We start from the raw sequence: 18,512 nt of genomic DNA on the forward strand, positions 1-18,512 counted from the left end.
AGACACGCATTCCTGCAGTGACACAAAAGAGTGGGAGGTGGCTGCGTCAGAGAGGTCCTGGAAAGTGTCACTGCAGAAGTGAAGGTTGAGTTCAGCCTGCAGGATGAGGGTATGTTGGTGGCTGTCCCCTGATGGAGCGCTACAGGAGGGAAATAGGGGACCTGGGGTAGAAGGAGCAATAGTAGACCTGGATGGGACGTCTCAGGACCTGGTGAAGGGTGGGGGCGTGGTCACTTCCAGCATGCAAAGTGAGAAAGCATCTGTAACAAATTTGGAACTAACATGGAAAGAGGCAGCAAGGTCCATGTTTTCAGCTTTTCCTACACAAATAAAGCCAAAAACTACTTGGTCCAAAAGAAGAGTACGTCAGGCTTCCAAGTCCTAGATGTCCCAGACAGGACACCTCACTCTGAAAAGACTGACTTGCCTATTCTGCCAGACTGCTTTTGTTCTTCCCCGAGAACCTTCGGTCCTGGAAGGATACCCATACTCCACTCTGTTCTGCACTCTGTGTGGCCTATTGTGGAGGAAGATGCAGTATTTGTTCCCATCTGAAGTTATTTCTGTGCAGGCACATTCATTTCCTTGGACCTCAAGGATATTCACCGGACCCCTTCCCGGGGGCCCATATGTGACTGCTGTCATTTGGCAAGGCGAGGCTCCTCGAGAAAAGTCACACTTTGGCATCAGTTTAATGCCACAGTTGTTACTGGAGCTCCAGCTGGTGGGATCTTTGTTTCCGAGATGAGGCTTTCTTAGTCATAAAGTGCACCCAGTCATCTCGTGCCACCGACCACACACTCGGAGAATGAGCTGGCTGTGTGTCTGGGCAGGACAGACATCTCTGAAGTCAACGGACACGAGTGTGGCCGCCAGGCTCCAGGCTCTGGAGACCTGCAGAGAGGAGGAAGCGGGCCTCCTGCGGTCTTGCCCAGCTCCAGGCGTCTTTGCCGGGATTCCCGCAGTGTGGGTCTCACTGGACACCCTCGTGTTCCGCTGTTCCCCGAAGTTTTTCTTGCTCCTCAGAGGAGCTGGTCACTATTTTAGGCAAAACTTATTTTAGTTTTAAAATACAGAATTCAGCTGAGCAAAACAGAGACCGAAGTTTCATTTAAGATTTGATTTTATAGCTAATATTTATTCATGAGTTTTGGCAGTGACCTTTTCGGCACCCTTTAGAGATAAATTTCTTATACGGGTTTTCACATTTTATTAAACTAATTACTCAGTAGACTTCACAGAGGACTTACAATGAAAACTGGAATTGTAACAAGCTCTCCCGTGCACATGATGAGCGGCTCTCTTCTGTTTAAATTTCAGAACGCGTATACCTACATGATGGGCGCCTGCGTGATTGTTTTCCGGTTTTTCTCTATCTGTGGAAAGCACGTGAGTGTGTTGTAAACGGTACGATGCATGTGCACAGAACAAAGGAGCGATGCCGGCTTGACTCCAGCGGTCCCTCTGGGTCATCGGGGTGCAAGTTAACAAATTGCTCATCATCCTAAGTCCAAATGAACAAATATTAAATATTAAAATGAATCAGTAGCTTAGTTATCTTGTGATACATTTCCTGACACTTCTGTTGTTTTATTTATTCTTCGTTTTTTACCAAATTAACTCAATCATCAACTAAAGACAACATATCAGGCATGAAAGTGAAAACCAACAGTCTTTCGTAATACTTCTTTGTTTTTATTTTAATAAGGTGACTGTACTGCAAAGAAAAATCTTTAATGAAGATTCGTGATTCTATGATTCTAGATTTCTTTTTATTCTTTGCTATTGTTTATGGATACACTCCACATATATTTTCCATTTTTTACATAGTTTCCTTTTTCGCTAATGACATTATTTCATACACATTCCATATATTCACATATTCAGTACATTCTATTTGATGGGATGTAGTATTTTGCCATTGGTTAGGCTTGTTTTTGAGGGAGAATCCTGAGTTTACTTGGTGATAGAGGCCAAAAATATACAGCCCTCATCATGGAGACTTGGGGAGCCAAGAGAAGAGAAAATGGAAGCAAGGAATTTAGGGAGGGGTTTTTATTAATTTGGTTGGAAAGGCTGAACAGTTGGAAATACACGTTGAATTTCTCTCTAATGGTTTTTGAATAATATTTAGATTTAACACCCTTTATTAAGAACCAATTCAAAGCACTTTTTAAATGAGGGTCACTCTTGTGCCCACCTGCTTACCTGTTATCTACTTCCTGGGCATCCCATGGCTAAGTGAATTAAATATTCATTTCCTTCTCCCCACATCTCCATACAGGTAACACTAAAGATGCTTCTCCTAACGGTGGTTGTCAGCATGTATAAAAGCTTCTTTATCATAGTAGGAATGTTCCTACTGCTCTTGTGTTACGCTTTTGCTGGAGTCGTCTTATTTGGTACCGTGAAATACGGAGAGAACATTAACAGGTTGGTGTGGATTTATCTCCCTATTCATTTGTCAAGCAAACTTTTAGAGTCATGAAATCAGGAATAAAAACCTGAATGACTTTTGTCTTTTGAAGACGGGGCAGGGTGGGGGAGGGAAAGGAGTGAGTTGGAAACTAAAACAAAATGTCCCGATTTTAAATGACATTTTCCTAATTAAACCCAGTCTACGTATATACTTTAGAAACCTTATCCCCATAATATTACTGTAATGTCACGGGAACCCATAATTCCAAATCTACCACCACACAGGAATAACCACTTGTAATTTCCTGGTGGATTTCTATCCACCTACAGCCAAAGACACATATTCTTTTTTAAATTACCCTTTGAGATGATTTTGTGTTTGCTTTTTTCTTTTTTTTAAACAAAGCAAAACATGGGAAATTGTAACTCTCAAAATGATTATTATATACAAAAAGCATTTTTCAAAGATTATCTTAAATTTTGTGGAAGCCCCTCACAGTTTTTTAAAAAAGTAATTATGCAGCAAATTATATGCAAATGTGTCTTGTTGCAGACTACTTATTTGATACCTGGCAGCTCTACTTTTTATAGCAAAATCCGTGTGAAAGAAGGAATCACTTGTACTTGTCTAAGTGGGAACCCTCTGCCATTTAAGATGCACGGCCACAAGCTGGTGGCCCCGTGTAGGGTTGGGTTAGACGGCTGTGCTTGAGAGCAGGTGTGATCTTAACAAAATCTGCTCCGAAATCTAGCTGCGTTAGTGGTAACACCTGACTACTTCATGACCAACTATATTACCCACATTCTGGTTTTTTCCTCCTTAATTAGGCATGCAAACTTTTCCTCAGCTGGCAAAGCCATCACCGTACTATTCCGAATCGTCACAGGCGAAGACTGGAATAAGATCATGCATGACTGTATGGTAAACTTCTCTTCATCACTAGCAGCGCCTCAACTTAGAACCAAATGAAACTCTGCAATGCAGTGTCGGCAGCCTTATCCTTGTTAGCATCAAGACTTTGTGTACAAAACCTGTATCCTGGCTCTTTACTCCCTAGAGCTGCGTCCTTTTCCGCTGCAGTGTACGGCCATGTGCAGGAGGAGTATCCAGGGACGCAGCTTGAGCGTGTAGTCCCATCTGGCAGATAAGCATTCTGTTGGCCGTGTTCTTTCCCTCCCACCTTTAATACTTTGGCAGTCAAGTACAAACAGGGGAGTTCCACTTCTTTAATTGAATTTATCCAACAGATATTCACTGAGCAGCTGGCTTATACTGGGCCATCTGCTCGGAGCAGGTCCTCCGTGATTCCAGGGCATGCTCAGGGCGCTACCGCAAGGCTCTGAGCCACACCCTCCCTTTGGTGTCCTTCCTCTTCCTCACCAGCCTCACGTCTCCCTGAAAACATAGGCTCCATCACTGAGACTGCAGCGATATGACCCTATGGCACTCTGTGTTTTGCCTTCGAAGCGTGTATCACAGCTGTCATGAGTTACTGGCTTCATTATTCCATCTCTGTTTCATCTCTCTCAACCTCCAGAACAACACTGCCCAAAAGAAATTTCTGCCCTGATGGCAATCCACTCTGTCTGATTTGGTAGATATCTGTGGTTCCTGAGCCCTTGAAATGGGACTAGTGCACCCGAGCACTAGTATTTGATGTTCATTAACGTACATTTACAGTTTCATAGGCACATGCGGTCTGTGGCTCCCGTGCAGCTTTAGCCTGTCAGCACCACGAAGGGGGGACAGACTCTGTCTTGCTTACCGGTCTGTCTCCAACCCTGGGTGTAAATCTAGAACATAGTAGGAGCTAAAGAACTCTGTGCATGAATGAATGGGGACAATTTACCAAATCAAATATAATATGAAGCAGAATTAAATAAATTCTAAATATACAACAAGCAGAGTGCTCTGGGAATGCAGAAGAAAGAGCTAGTCTGTCTGGCTGAAAGGAGCCACGTTTCCCAGAGGTCCTGGCATTTGATTGGGCCTGGGCCACTACAGACAGGGGTGGGGAGGGCTTTTGATAACCGGAGTCCGTGGTCTTCTGTAAAGTCCCATAATGGTGCCCCAAGAATGAGGATTACTGGTTTCTTCTTACACACCGTGAACGTGAATTTGCTATGTATAACAAATCTTCATAAAGCTTAACCCATTAGTTGGTTCAAAGAAATTTTTTAAATGCTTTTTTTAACTTTCAGCAGCCCTCAACACAGGAACTGCTTACCATTCAGGACTAGTGCAGGTGGCAGAAAGAATGCCTCTTGGGAGAAACTAGTTCATTTTCATTGTGCTTCTAAAATGGCAGTGAACTTGGGATTCCCTGAGACCAGAAGTGTAGAATAAATGAAAGATTCTTTTTGATTTTTGCCACAGATGATGTGCTCAATGGACGTGGCTTTTGAGAGGTTAACTTTGAAGTTAATTATGTTTCATATGGTGAGGAATAGTTCGCAAACTACAGCAGGTGCACCGAAATTCGTCTTCACTCCGACCCCTCCTCCCTCCCCCGCCTTGTCCGCAGGTCCAGCCCCCCTTTTGTACTCCAGATGAATTCACATACTGGGCCACGGACTGCGGGAATTATGCGGGGGCGCTTATGTATTTCTGTTCATTTTATGTCATCATTGCCTACATCATGCTGAATCTGCTTGTAGGTAAGTGATGGTCGCTGAATCTGTTTTAGTATCTTTAAACCCAGATACTTAGATGATTACAGACAATTTGCAAGTAATTATCCCAGACTGCTTGGGGTGGGTGTTTCAGGGCATTAATTATAAATGGTTGCCTCTCGATCCAGAAGCTGAAAAGACCTTTGAAATGCATGTAAATGACAGTTGATTGCGATTTCAAGAGTTGTCCTATTAATTATGATCATTAATTTCAAAAGAGCTCTTCTCATGGATTGAGGTGCGGAAATCTCAGAGAGGGTTAGCCTTACGACCTCGAAACATCACAGTTATGTTTCTGAAAGATACATGGTGTCCGCCCGGTGTGGGGCCACCCAGCGCCCAATCTGACCTTTAAACTCTGCCCTGGACCTGTCAACTAAGAGTGAAAGCCAGCTAGCATGGGTATCTCCACACAGAATGTGTGCATATGCCCGTGACCCTCGTGTTTTGGAAAGGCAGGAGCTGGAGAAATAGCTTAATCGAAGTGTAAGATATGCCAACTTGGAAAACACACTAAAAAAACACTGTAAAAATTTGGCTTATGATGTAGGTGATAACATCCATTATTTATAATAGATGCTTTGCTTTTTCTAAAAAATGACAGATTAGCATACTTATCTAACTTCTTCTTTTTTCTTTTCTTAGCCATCATTGTGGAGAACTTCTCCTTGTTTTATTCCACAGAGGAGGACCAGCTTCTAAGTTACAACGATCTTCGCCATTTTCAAATCATATGGAATATGGTGGATGATAAACGAGAGGTAGGAAAGGGGCCCCTACTGCATGCCCGCCCCAGAGACCACCTGCCCTGCCGCAGATGTTTAAGTAGTCTCTCCATCACCAGCAGACATCTATTGAATTTAGAATGGCCATTGATGAATTGAACATTGAAGCCGTCGTTGACTGTTCAGCAAAGTATGCTAGGAAGGGAGAGGGACAGAATGGTCCCCTGTCCAACCATGGATGCTCTCTTGTTTGGACATTCAGCAAGTCACCAAGGAAAGGAAACCAAAGAAACCCTGAGGAAACCAGTCCTGGACTGGGAGCAGGAGAAGGGGTGAAGTTCAAATCAGCAGAGGGATGGTGTAATACAGAGCCACAAACAGCAATCCTGATTAGAAGTGCAAAGGAGTTACTTAGTGGTTTCTGAAAGTTATTTTTAAAATTATTTTGAATATGTCAGATTATTATTTGAATGCTTTCACCATACTGCTTACCCACGGTTTCCTAGGATTAGCCAAAGCAACAGCGCCATCTTCTCTAGCTTCTACTGGTCTCCTCTTCCCCCTTCTTCATCCTAGCCAACACTCGGGCCTAGTTCTGGGTGCTGTAGAGACAGCAGTGAACACACTGGAAAGGCCCTCGTGCTCACAGGGCTATTCTAATTCGGGGAGACAAACAATAAAACATGAAATAACAAGTATAATAAACATTATTCTCCCAAGAAGCTCTAAGCACTTTGCTGATGGCAATATGGCAGACACTAGTTGGATTGGAGGGCAGGTTACTTTAGATGAGTAGCCATGACAGTCTGGCTGGGGAGGTGTTTTTAAACTCAACATCCGAAAAACAAGGAAAGTTCTATCATGGGACAATCTGGAGGAAGGTCTGAAAACAGTCTCAGGAAGCGTTCACAGAGGGCCTGAAGACCAAAGAGCCAGAACAAGCTACAGAAGGGGGTGTCTTGAGTTAGGCCTGCACAGTAATGCCTGGCTTTCCCCACCCCTCTCCCCAACACCCCCACACTTTCCCAGGCCCCAGTTTTGGGGGGGCTTTCTCTGAGACAGTGACCTGCACGTGTGGCCAGCTGGCGTAGCTCTATCTCCCCTTAATCCACCTGCACCTCCAAGACTGCTGCCTGTGGGAACCTGCTTTCCTTGGATGTGCACGTCAAAGGTGGCACCATGAGTCACATGTTAAGGTGTTACTAACTGACGGGAATCCATGGGTTACTCATGTCCCTGCCTCTAGCCTGATGTCTTAATTCAAAGACAGAGCCAGGCTGGCACAGTAGATCCTGTCGCCCGTAAGGGAACAACACGTGTTTGATATTCTAGAGACTGGAGCTGCTCTGGCCAGATTCTCTTGTATGTAATTGTTCTAATAACGAGGCAGACCTGAAAAGGAGGGAGCATTCCCTAGAAGATCCACTCATAAACAATGTTTAGAAGTCTGCAGCATCCAGGCTTAGTGAAGAGGAGGATTGTGTACGTGTGAACGTTCTACTTTCTGTGCTAACGCATTAGCAACCCACCCAGCGTGTGTTTTAGGGAAGCCGACGCGCAGAGGCTGAGTCAGTGAAACAGGCCAGGGGGGCAAACCCTGGCAAAGCCAGGGCTGGGGCCGGGGCGGCAGAGAGCCTCCCAGGCTCCGGATGCTGCCAGGTTCTGAGATCCGATCCGGCCCAACCAGCGGAGCATCTAAGTGCTCAACTTTCAGTGGGTGCTTCTCTCAGTGAACGCCCCCTACCGCCGGCCTCCGGGAGGCGAGCAACTTCTGTGCTTCCCAGCGCTAATTATGCCGGCCTTTGAGAAAAAGATCTGGTGTTGGTTTTCTTTTTTTGTTTTGTTTTTTGTGTTTCTGTGAAAACAGAATCCCAAGCGAATCATTGTGGCTAAAGATGACTTACCAGTTCCTGTGCTCTGCCCCCAGGGGGTGATTCCCACTTTCCGAGTGAAGTTCCTGCTGAGGCTCCTGCGGGGGAGGCTGGAGGTGGATCTGGACAAAGACAAGCTTCTGTTTAAGCACATGTGCTACGAAATGGAGCGACTTCATAACGGCGGGGACGTCACTTTCCATGATGTCCTAAGGTGCGGGGGGCGGGGGGGGGGGTTCACACCCCTGTGTCACAGAGCTGGAGCGAGCGCAGGGAACAAAGCCGTGACCTTGTGAAGTACACCTAACAAGCGGGCTCACATCACAGCCCGAGATGCCGCAGTCACCGAGGTTAGAAGGCGAGGCCACACCGCTCAGGCTCCGCTCGGCCTTTGTCGCTCTATGAGGGCCGTGTCAGAGCAAGTGCACAGGAGCGGGGAGAAGCGATGGCCTGACATCTCCAGGGGTGCCCCGTATGACCGAGGGGACCCTGACCGGGAGAGGGGAGGGGCTTTGGGGAGCTGGCCACCCCTCCTTCTGTGAGGAAGGAGCTGGCCCGGGAGAGTTGAGTGACTTACTCAGTTACACGGCTTCGGTGGTCCAGCTGTGGCTAAAATCCAGATCTCATTTGCTCCGTGGTGCTGCCCCCGGTTAGATGGCAAGCCATATGTTGGAGACCTTCCATGAGCACCCAGAGGCCAAAGGGGACCAAATTCCATAAACTTAGGGTAGTTGAAGCAAGTGTGTATTGTCTCACGTCCCAGAGGCTGCAAGCTTGAATTCAAGAGGTTGGCCGGCCATCCTTGTAGATCACCCTGATCTCTGCCTTCATCTTCGTGTGTCGTTCTCCCCACGTGTGTGCATGTATGTGTGTGCGTGCACATACATGTGTGTGTGCATGCGCGCATATGTGTGTCCATGTGCATGTGTGCATACGTGTGTGCAGGCATATGTGCACACATGTGTGTCCGTGTGCATTTGCACATATGTGTGTGTCCGTGTGCATGTGTGCATGCATATGTGCACATGTGTGTGTCCGTGTGCATGTGCACGTGTGTGCATGTGCATGTCTGTGTGCGTGTGTGCATATGTGTGTGTGCATGTGTGCATACATGTGTGTATGTGTCCGCGTGCATGTGCGCGTGTGTGCATACATGTGTGTGTCCAAATCTTCCCTTTCATAAGGACACCATTCATATTGGATTAGGGACCCACCGGATTCCAGTTTGACCTCTTCTAAACTAATCACATCTGTAGTAATCTATTTCCAAATAGATCATATTTTGAGGTACTGGGGATGATGACTCCAACATATATTTTTAGGGGGGAACAATTCAATCCATAATAGCTTTTTAAACAGGAATCTCTAGTGGTGCCTGGGTGGCTCAGTCAGTTAAGCCTCCAACTTTGGCTCAGGTCATGATCTCATAGTTGGTGGGTTCAAGCCCTGTGTCAGGCTCTGTGCTGACAGCTCGGAGCCTGGAGACTGGTTCAGATTCTGGGTGCCCCTTCTCTCTGTTCCCCTCCCCCACTCATGCTGTGTCTCTCAAAAAATGAATAAGCATTAAACAAAAGATTTAAACAGGAATCCATGGATCAAATCCAGAGGTCCATGGACCTGGAAACAATTACATCTTTATTGTCATTAATCACTCACTGAAATGCAGCATTTACTCCAGTGATGAACTCAGGCAGCAAACCCTGCAGTATTAACAATACCAGCATCTCTGTCACCGGCAGAAATCAGAGATATTTTCAGATGGCATCGCTGACGTAGCTGATCATCTCAAACATCCTTCATACTCAGCAGTGCTTCTAAGTTATCGTAGTCATCAGACCTCAGCTAGATACTATTTTATGCAATAATAAAGAAGCACTATGTTACTCTATCACTGTCTTTTTAAAAATTCCTAAAATCAGTTTTACTCCTTGTTAAAATAGAGTTGACACACAATTATATTAGTTTCAGGTGCACAACATAGTGACCGCACAGCTTTGCATGTTGCACTGGGCTCCCCACGGGAGAAGGTACCCTCAGCGACCGCACAACTCGAGTGCAGCAGCTTTGACTGTATTCTCTATGCTGCACTTTCCTTCCCTGTGACTTACTCATTCCAAACCTGAAAGCCTGTCTCCCGCTCTCCCCTTCACCCTCTTTGCTGACCATGCCCCCACCCCCCCGCCGCCACCCCTCGGACAACCCCAGCTTGTTCTCTGTACTTATGGGTCTGTTTCTGCTTGTTAGTTTCATTTTTAGATTCCACGTGTAAGTGAAATCATACGGTCTTTGTCTTTCTCTGTCTGACTTACTTCACTTAGCATGATACCCCCTGGCTCCATCCATGTCGTCGCAAATGGGAAGAGCTCATTCTTTTTTCTGGCTGAGAAATATTCCATTGTATATGTACTACATCTTCTTTCCCATTCTGTCATCACCTTTTTAAAGAAAATAGTATGAGAACTGGATTTCAGTAGAACTGGTTTCCTTGGTAATAAGATGTATTTTATTTTATGCATTTCAAGTGTTATTCTAAGAAAAGCCCCGCGCGCCCCACTCTCGAAGAGGTCCACCCACAGGAAAAGTCATGACCCTCTTCTAACAGTGGTTATTTTCATCACGTTGCAAATACTTGATGGGTGAAAGGTCGGGCATGGAGTCACACATTCAGCAGCGCTCAGGTATGCAGAAAACGCTTGGGACTGAAATTGAAAAATAAGTAAGAACAGGAAGGACCCTGGAGAAGTTCTCTCAAGTTCACCAATTTACTTCCAGCTCTTCCCTTCTTCCGGGAGCAAGCCAAAGGGCAGGAAAAGAAGAGGCAGAAAATACATGTGACTGGCAGAGGATGCCATCTCTCAGGATGTCACCAAGTCTTTCCTCCTGGTGATGAATATTTTTAGGCTGAAAGTGAGACACGTAGACATACTGCCGTCATTAGCATTTGTCATCCGGCCTCTGGGGACACAGGGTGGCATCCAATAAGACAGTCCCAGGCCAAGCCGATGGGACATGGGTTGCCCGTCCCCTGTCTCTGTAGCTCAGGAAATGATGAAAACGGTTTGGCACTGATGAGATTCTGGATGAGACAGGGAGGAGAGGAAGGGCAAACACATTTCCTTCCTCCACGGAGCCAAGAGCCCTAGCAAAGCGGAGAAGGTCAGGGTGCCAGTGCAGCATGGGGAGGACGCCTGAGCACCTCCGTGCCACGCGGTGGCTGCGGAGCTGGCACTGAGCTCGCGGGCGGGGCAGGCGGGCGCTGAGTGCAGCCCTGGGAGCACCAGCTGCAAAGGGGCTGCATCTCCTTTGGCCGCAGAGCCCTCGGCCTGGATGCAGTGTGAGCTGTTGACTGACTGCCCTGAGGCAGCACGCCGCCTGTTGGCTTTGCTTGTCCCGCCTGGACTGAGGGCAGAATGGGAGCGAGCACTGCACCCTGACTTTACACCCACCGGAATTAACAAGTAACATCTAAGGGCACAAATGAGATCGATGAAGAGGGAAATGGCAAGGGGCGCGTGGGGCAGGCAGGAAGCATGACCTTTAGCAAGTGTATTAACCGTCCTCACCTGGAACTGAACGTGAAAGACATGTATAGACAGAGAAGTCTTCCTTCCACGGGGAACTTTCCAGAGCCATAAGCAGCTGTAGCCTAGATCGGGGCCCAGCCTGGACCTTTGGTTTTACAAACGCAACACCTACATGGCACTTACTACTGTAAGCACCTCCCAAGTATTAACTCGGTCATTTAATGAGGTGGGGACCATGACTACCCCCGTCTTACAGAGGAGGCGACATTACTAGTCGAGTGGCACAGGGACGCTATGTTGGATGGACTGAGCTGTGTCCTCTCTGAAAGTTGAGATCTCTTCCCGTCAGAGCCCCAGATGGGTCTGACCTGGCCTGCCCTCCTGTCCCCCACCCCGCCCCCAGCATGCTGTCCTACAGGTCGGTGGACATCCGGAAGAGCCTGCAGCTGGAGGAGCTGCTGGCCAGGGAGCAGCTGGAGTACACCATCGAGGAGGAGGTGGCCAAGCAGACCATCCGCATGTGGCTGAAAAAGTGTCTGAAGCGCATCAGAGCCGTGAGTCAGCTGGCAGCGCCTGGTTCTCTTTCCTCCTGTCAAAGGACAAGGAGGGGGCACCTGGGTGGCTCAGTCGGTTAAGCCTCGTCTCAAAGGACAAGGGGGAGGAGGGACAAAAGTAAAAAGAGCCTCGGGAACAGCTCCGTGTGATTAGCCTCATAGCCCCTCAGCTGTGTCAGCTTCATCCCCTGGGGACGGCCACCTGGATGGCACCTGAGCTCCCGGCCAGACCCGGCTGCGCCCTCGTTAGCAGAGTCCGTCAGGTGTTCCAGTGGAATCACATTTTTCTAAGAGAACACCGATGTTTAAGAAGCAGTTTATTGATATTAAAATATGTGATCTCCATTTATCAAACTCAACTATTCAAAATGCCCCAAATCTCTACATGTCAACTGGCAACTAAACTTACAAAAATACTTTTAAATCACTACTGAACATTCCGCCATTCCATTGATAATGTTGTTTGGTCTTAACAAAGTCCACATCTGCTGGGAGTTTAATGATCTCTGTTGCCTTTAGAATTATAAGCTTATAGGATTCTCTGACTCATAAATCAATGGACATATACTGTGTTGGCGTACAGTGTTTACAGTGGGCATTCCTACTAGATAATTATTTTTGTGAATGCTTTTGACTTATGCTTCACACACAGATAAAAGAGTCACACTAATCACTAAACATTTATATATAACAGACTTTTGAAATCCTGTTTCTCAGAACACCAACAGCAGAAACATATCTGTTGGAGGCGAAAATGTCCCCAGGGAAATAAAACACCCCAACGTCCTATAGCAAGACAGTATTTATGTCACAGCCCTGCTCACGCTGGGGAGCCCACCGGCCCCCCACCCCCACCCCAGGCCCCAAGAGCGCACGGGAAGCTGGCTCAGCACCAGGCAGACAGGCCTGCCTCTATCCAGAACGGAGACAGGAGCAAGGGTTTCACTCATCCACCCAAAGGGATCCACAGTGACAGGGAAAGGGCGATCCAGAGTGGCTGAAGGAGCACAGAGCAAAATAAGGGAAAATACAGAACAGCCATGTTAGTGATGGAAAAATTCCGTTTTAACTACAACAGGAGCTCCTATCAATGAAGGTACTTATGCCCATTGTTAGGCGAATAGTCATGAGTTGGGAAGTCTCTAAGCCCGCCTGATACTTCACTGGGGGAAGTCGTCACACGTCCTCATTTGGAGGTTCTTAGAGGTCGGTGCGCGCGCACCCAGGGTCTTTGGAGAGGAGAGGAGATGCGGTTTGGGCGCTGGGGGCCCGGGGCGTGTCGGGCTGACTTCTCTCTAACGGAGAGATCGATCCTATTTCCACAGAAACAGCAGCAGTCCTGCAGCATCATCCACAGCCTGCGGGAGAGCCAGCAGCAGGAGCTGAGCCGCTTCCTGAATCCCCCCAGCATCGAGACCACCCAGCCCAGCGAGGACACGGCCGCCGACAGTCAGGAGAACAGTGTGCAACCTGAGGTGCGCGTGCGGCACGCTTCGGCCAGGGATACGACCTGCATTGTTTAAAACACAAAACAAGTCAGTGCCGTTCGCATAGCCATTTCAAACAAAGGACAGGATTTCTTTTTTCCCCCCCAAATGTTTATGTATTTATTTTAAGAGTGAGAAGGAAAGCACAAGCAGCAGAAAGAGGAGAGAGAGAATCTCAAGCCTGAAGGGAGCTCGAACTCACGAGCTGTGAGATCATGACCTGAGCTGAAGTCAAGAGCCAGACACGTAGCCGGCTGAGCCTCCCTGGGGCTCCAAGGCAACAGCGTCTCTAATTGGAAGTTTTTAAGTTAAAAAAAAAATGGAATATGTTGGTCTAGATTATGTTTGGATCTTTACAACTTGGAATCTTTTGAGGTTATTTTAAAAGATTCTGGGGGTGCCTGGGAGGTTCAGTTGGTTAAGCGTCCGACTTCAGCTCAGGTCATGATCTCATGGTTTGTGGGTTCGAGCCCCGCATCGGACTCTGTGCTGACAGCTAGCTCAGAGCCGGGAGCCTGCTTCGGATTCTGTACCTCCCTCTCTCTCTCTGACCTTCCCCAGCTCTCACTGTCTCTCAAAAATAACTAAAAAGCATTAAAAAAAAATTTTAATAAAAGATTCTGATTCTGGGTTGTATGAACACTAGAAAACAGTTAATGCTCTGCACTCATGAATTCTGTTGGCTTTTGTCTTAAGAGTTAACATGGCATCTCTGCAGGTTTAATGGAGTCCAGGGATGCTATGTGTCTTGGCAGAACGTGGTCTGCCCGAAGCTCTGCCCTAAATGCCTCCTTCTACCAAGTCACAGGACCTTGCAGAAGACTCGGTGAAAATGTTTAATTGACCACCAACTTCCTGAAACAGTCAGACTCACTGAGGCGTGCCCTTCCTTAGCTGGGCATTGGAAGGGCATGTGGAATTCAGCGGGATTAGCGAGGACCTTCTTTACTAGGGCAACGCTGGTTTCCATTTCCAGACTCAATGGACGTGTCATAAAAAAAAGCATGACACCGCGTCCTGGAGGACCTTGCGCTTGACCAGCAGCTGCCAAGGGCCCCCCCCCCTTTATGAGGGTTCAGCTGGAGTTGATGCACACTGAGCAGTGACTCCCGGCACCGCCAGGCTTCTCGGGGTGTAGTGACACCGTTGGGGACCAGCAGTGCATACGGAAGCCTAAGGCTCCGGGGCCTGGCAAGATGCTTCTCAGGGCGTCCTTGTTCCACAGCCCAGTTTGGGTGGATTTCATGTTGTCGGCTCCCCAACATGTGGGAAATCAACTGCCACCGACAACGGGCCATGTGCAGGGACAGTCGACAAAGGGCAGGGACATAGGGGCTTCACGTGTGGGGCCGAGGTCAGATCAGGACCGCCAGCCAGGCAGGGCTGGCAAGGCTGGCCAAGTGATGATTGCAGAGCTCTCTACTTTTAGGTCCAAACAAAAACCATGAGGTAACCAAAAAACCAAGAGGAGATACTGAAGAGATGTGAAGACCGAGGTGGCCATGGGAGTGGAGCAGTCCTGGAGGGCTGCCTGGAGGAGGCGCTGCCTGGGGAATTGCACCCCCTCCCTTCACCACGTGCAGGGGTGGCTCTCACTCTCCTGGACTCTCTGAGCCCATTTTCTCTTTTCCTTTCCCCATTGTGGGCTCTGGGGGCCCTGGTACTGTGTTTCCTATTGTGTTCTCTTCCTTCCTTAAAACGAAATAAGGGTCCCGACTGGTGCAGAGGGCAGGAGGGGTGCACAGCGGCAGGAAAGAGCCCGTAACTGCTCTCTTCTCCCCCTGCAGGCCAGCAGCCAGCAGCAGCTTCTGAGCCCCACGCTGTCAGACAGAGGGGGCAGCCGGCAGGACGCTGCAGACGCTGGGAAGCCCCAGAGGAAGTTCGGGCAGTGGCGGCTGCCCTCAGGTGTGTGCCCCGGGCCCTTTCTCCATTGAGTCAGGTGTCCTAGAGGTGTCTACACCCCGTGGGCTTCGGCTCTCAGATTTCAAATCCAGGTCTGCCTCTAGAGTGATTTACGGACTCCCCCGCTATTGTTTATATGATCTGCCCTTTCCCTTTGTAGTTTGTCTTCGTATATTCTAACAAACACCCACCCACCCATATTCCTGTGACCCTTATATTTGCCCAGATGGGAATGTTTTATTTTATTCTATCTTATTTTATTATTTTATTTTATTTTATAGTTTTTAGTATAGTTTAGTTTTTGTGGTTATTGCAAAGTACAGTGGGCAAGTAGCATTTTTTCCAATGGTATCACTAGCTGTCTGTGAACAGAATTTTAAAGTCCATGATGACTATAAAGAACCAAGAGCTGAAAGGATTTCTTTTGTACTTACCGTCTATGGGTAGGACACCTTTACGGGGACTTGTTTACTTGTTACTGCTGGGACTGTCACAGCTTTTCAGGAATGGCTTGCAAGGGCGTGAACAGCTCCGCGTTGCTCATAGGACTTTTGTCAATTCCACAGCACCAAAACCAATAAGCCACTCAGTGTCTTCGGTCAACTTACGATTTGCAGGGCGCACGACAATGAAATCTGTAGTGTGCAAAATGAACCCCATGACCGACACGGCGTCATGTGGCTCTGAGGTGAAGAAGTGGTGGACCCGGCAGCTGACGGTGGAAAGCGACGAAAGCAGCGATGACCTTCTGGACATTTAGGTGGAATTAGCGCAGGGCAAGGGTTAATGGGGAGCACCGTTTTCTAGCGTTTTCCTCCTACGGTCTAACATGGACCGGCGAGCAGTCTGTACTTAAGATAGCATTGAATTCTATCTTGTCACAGATGTTTTTAAGTTACTATTTGTCCTACCGTAGGAAGGCTGGCGGCCACTGTGTACACAGGGCAGTTATCACTGTGTGTTTGAGAAAATTTGCCCAATGGTTGTATTTGTAATATTAGAGAACTATCCCAATACCAGATGTAGATCACTCAAACCTTTCGTGTATCCTGTATGTAAACTAAGGTGTATATTCACATATACTCTTACGCAGTATTATCACCCCCCGAGAGAGAGCTGAGCCCAAAGCGGCTGATATTTATGGTATGGTTGCTCTATCTTAGTTCCTGTTTCTCCCACTTCTACTAGAAATACTTCCCTTGGGAAAATTTATTATTTATGATTGATCTGAAAAGGTCAGCACTGAGCTCATACAAAAATGATAGTAGTTTTACAAACTACAGATTCTGAGTTTTTAAAAGGATATTGTTTTTCTGCTGCTATTCTAGGCCTAAGATATTTAGAGGTCAGAACAAGTCAGTTTCTGTCCTCAGGCACTGTCATAACACTGTTGCCTCCCTCCTAGAGAATTGTGTGTGCAGGCACCAGGCAAAGAAATTGTCCCAAGGAGCAATGGGTTTAAAATAGACACGTGCGCAGATCACTTTAAGCACGTGGGTACTGGTCACCCGAAGATGTTGACATTGCGTGAGTGACGTATCGTTGACGTCACTTCTCACCCAGGGTGCGTCGGCTTGGCCATGAATCGGCAAAGCCTATGAGTTGATCCCAACACACCGGTGCCATGTTCAGTTCAAAATGACTCCCTCCTCCCAGACTCTCCTGTGGAAATAATGGTAATTTTGTAAAACTATGCTTGGAACTCAGAGTTTAGGGCCCCCACAACTCAGCTGTAATTGTTTCATATACCATGTGCTCTGGGAAAAGTAAAAGGCAAAGCAAGTATAAAGTGCCTGGGCCTCATACTGGGTCAACCAAGTAGAAGCACCCCTGGGCCCTTATGTACATGATTTTTGGCCGGAGACTTGCTGTTTAGCTGATTTCTTCTAATGGAGCAATTATCTCACAGTCTTTGACACCCAGGTTGCTTTATGATCGATTTTCTCTTTTAACATTTCTTAAAATAGCCAAATCCTTTCTGTATAACAAACGCAACATTGTGGTGTCACCTCTTGTTTCTATGATTAATTGTGACTCTAGGATAATGGGTAATTAAAGTCAGTGCAGCCAAAAGGATTTTCTTTGGTTTTACGTCCAGTTGGAGTTTACTTTTTGTACATAATGAAAATCAAATAAATATTGAACTTTGTAAAAGAATTTACTCTGAGATGATGATCATTTCTAAACCCTTCCTTGTGCGTGGAGGGAGGGGAGGGAGATTTGGGGGTGGGATCATTAGGAAGCAGGCACATTGCAGACTCCATACTTGAGGATTCTGTCTATAATTAGTTGGCAAAAACTCTGTCCTTGATATTCATTTCAGTTCAGTTCCTAAGCCAGAATGTTCCTTTCACGTTTGTGCCCATAAGGCTGAGTGAATATCTTCCAAGCCCACAATAAAACAGAAAAGGATCTGACATGGCCGGGGCATGGGCCTCTACTCAGGCTGCACGACAACAAGATTTTCTTTTTTGGCTCATTACACTTGAGTTATACAGCTTCGTTCTCACAAAACTGCCGAGCCCTCCCTCCGACGTCTGTTAGCTGGTGTTGGGCAGAACATCATTGTTGTTCATTCTGCAGTGAAGCAAAGGGCCAAACAGCAATGCACTTAAAGCCGTAGCACCTACACTTTCAATTTAGGGAGACAGCCAAGCAAGTCCTGCGGACTCACCTCTACTATTTCCAGAAGCCAGTAGAGCAGACAGCAAGCCGAGAAGGTAAGTGCTACCCCTCTTAGGATTTTCATAAACATATAAACAGTCCGGTTATGCAGATGGGAAAACTTCAGCCACAGTGTTCCCTGGTCCTTAAGGAGCCAGACCCTGATACTAATCCTGTCATCATGCCACCCACTGCCTTTAATTAAAGGACACTGTTGGTTCCAAGCACACCAGAAAGCATAAGGGGCAGAATAGTTGACACAAAGCCCCCAACGGGAACAGACCACACGCGCGTTGCACATATGGCGATTCAAGGGGACTCAAAGGGAAAGGTGGGGGGTGGGGGGAGAGAATGGCCAGACCTACGCTATTCACTCTCTTCTCAGTGCTGGGTCGAGAGCAACACCCATCCTCAGCAACTGGCCATTTGTGCCCTGTCCAAGTTGAATAAGGGAATATAGAAGAAAACCCAGTTAGAAAGCCTTAAGCAAAAGCATTTTCAAAGCCAGTTGATTGACATGTTTGCCTGCTTCTTTGTAGGAAGTGGCATACTATGGATAGGTAGCCTTCAATGGACTGCTTGGCAGTGGCACTCTTTCTCAGACAGAGTCCTTCAGAAGTTCCTGAAATATCAACCAGGCAAAAGCCCGGCATCCCTAATTGAAATTGGGATGAAGTGAGAACCCCACTCACAT

General features: G+C 47.2%; 1 protein-coding gene and 1 long non-coding RNA gene across 4 annotated transcripts in view; one reads left to right on the forward strand and one right to left on the reverse strand.

Annotated features, from left to right (window-relative positions):
• Positions 1-17,311, forward strand: part of NALCN (sodium leak channel, non-selective) — a 290,407-nt gene extending 273,096 nt beyond the window's left edge. For 2 of the 3 annotated variants that reach the window (XM_029936476.1, XM_029936474.1), the window contains 10 exons: positions 1,321-1,389; positions 2,285-2,433; positions 3,247-3,340; positions 4,944-5,076; positions 5,737-5,852; positions 7,744-7,901; positions 11,615-11,765; positions 13,091-13,240; positions 15,040-15,157; positions 15,721-17,311. In XM_029936476.1, coding sequence (XP_029792336.1) covers positions 1,321-1,389; positions 2,285-2,433; positions 3,247-3,340; positions 4,944-5,076; positions 5,737-5,852; positions 7,744-7,901; positions 11,615-11,765; positions 13,091-13,240; positions 15,040-15,157; positions 15,721-15,914 — 1,332 coding nt within the window. In that variant the 3' untranslated portion in view covers positions 15,915-17,311. The remainder of the gene's footprint in view (positions 1-1,320; positions 1,390-2,284; positions 2,434-3,246; positions 3,341-4,943; positions 5,077-5,736; positions 5,853-7,743; positions 7,902-11,614; positions 11,766-13,090; positions 13,241-15,039; positions 15,158-15,720) is intronic. The other variant, XM_029936475.1, reaches the window with a different exon arrangement.
• On the reverse strand, positions 1,158-7,808 carry LOC115289344. Its single transcript, XR_003907574.1, has 3 exons — positions 7,721-7,808; positions 6,309-6,472; positions 1,158-1,504 (listed from the first exon to the last, which is right to left on the reverse strand). It is a non-coding gene; the product is annotated as an uncharacterized LOC115289344 (long non-coding RNA).
• Positions 17,312-18,512: the final 1,201 nt, after the last annotated feature.

Source organism: Suricata suricatta, chromosome 4, assembly GCF_006229205.1.
Source record: "Suricata suricatta isolate VVHF042 chromosome 4, meerkat_22Aug2017_6uvM2_HiC, whole genome shotgun sequence".
NCBI classification, from domain to species: Eukaryota; Metazoa; Chordata; class Mammalia; order Carnivora; family Herpestidae; genus Suricata; species Suricata suricatta.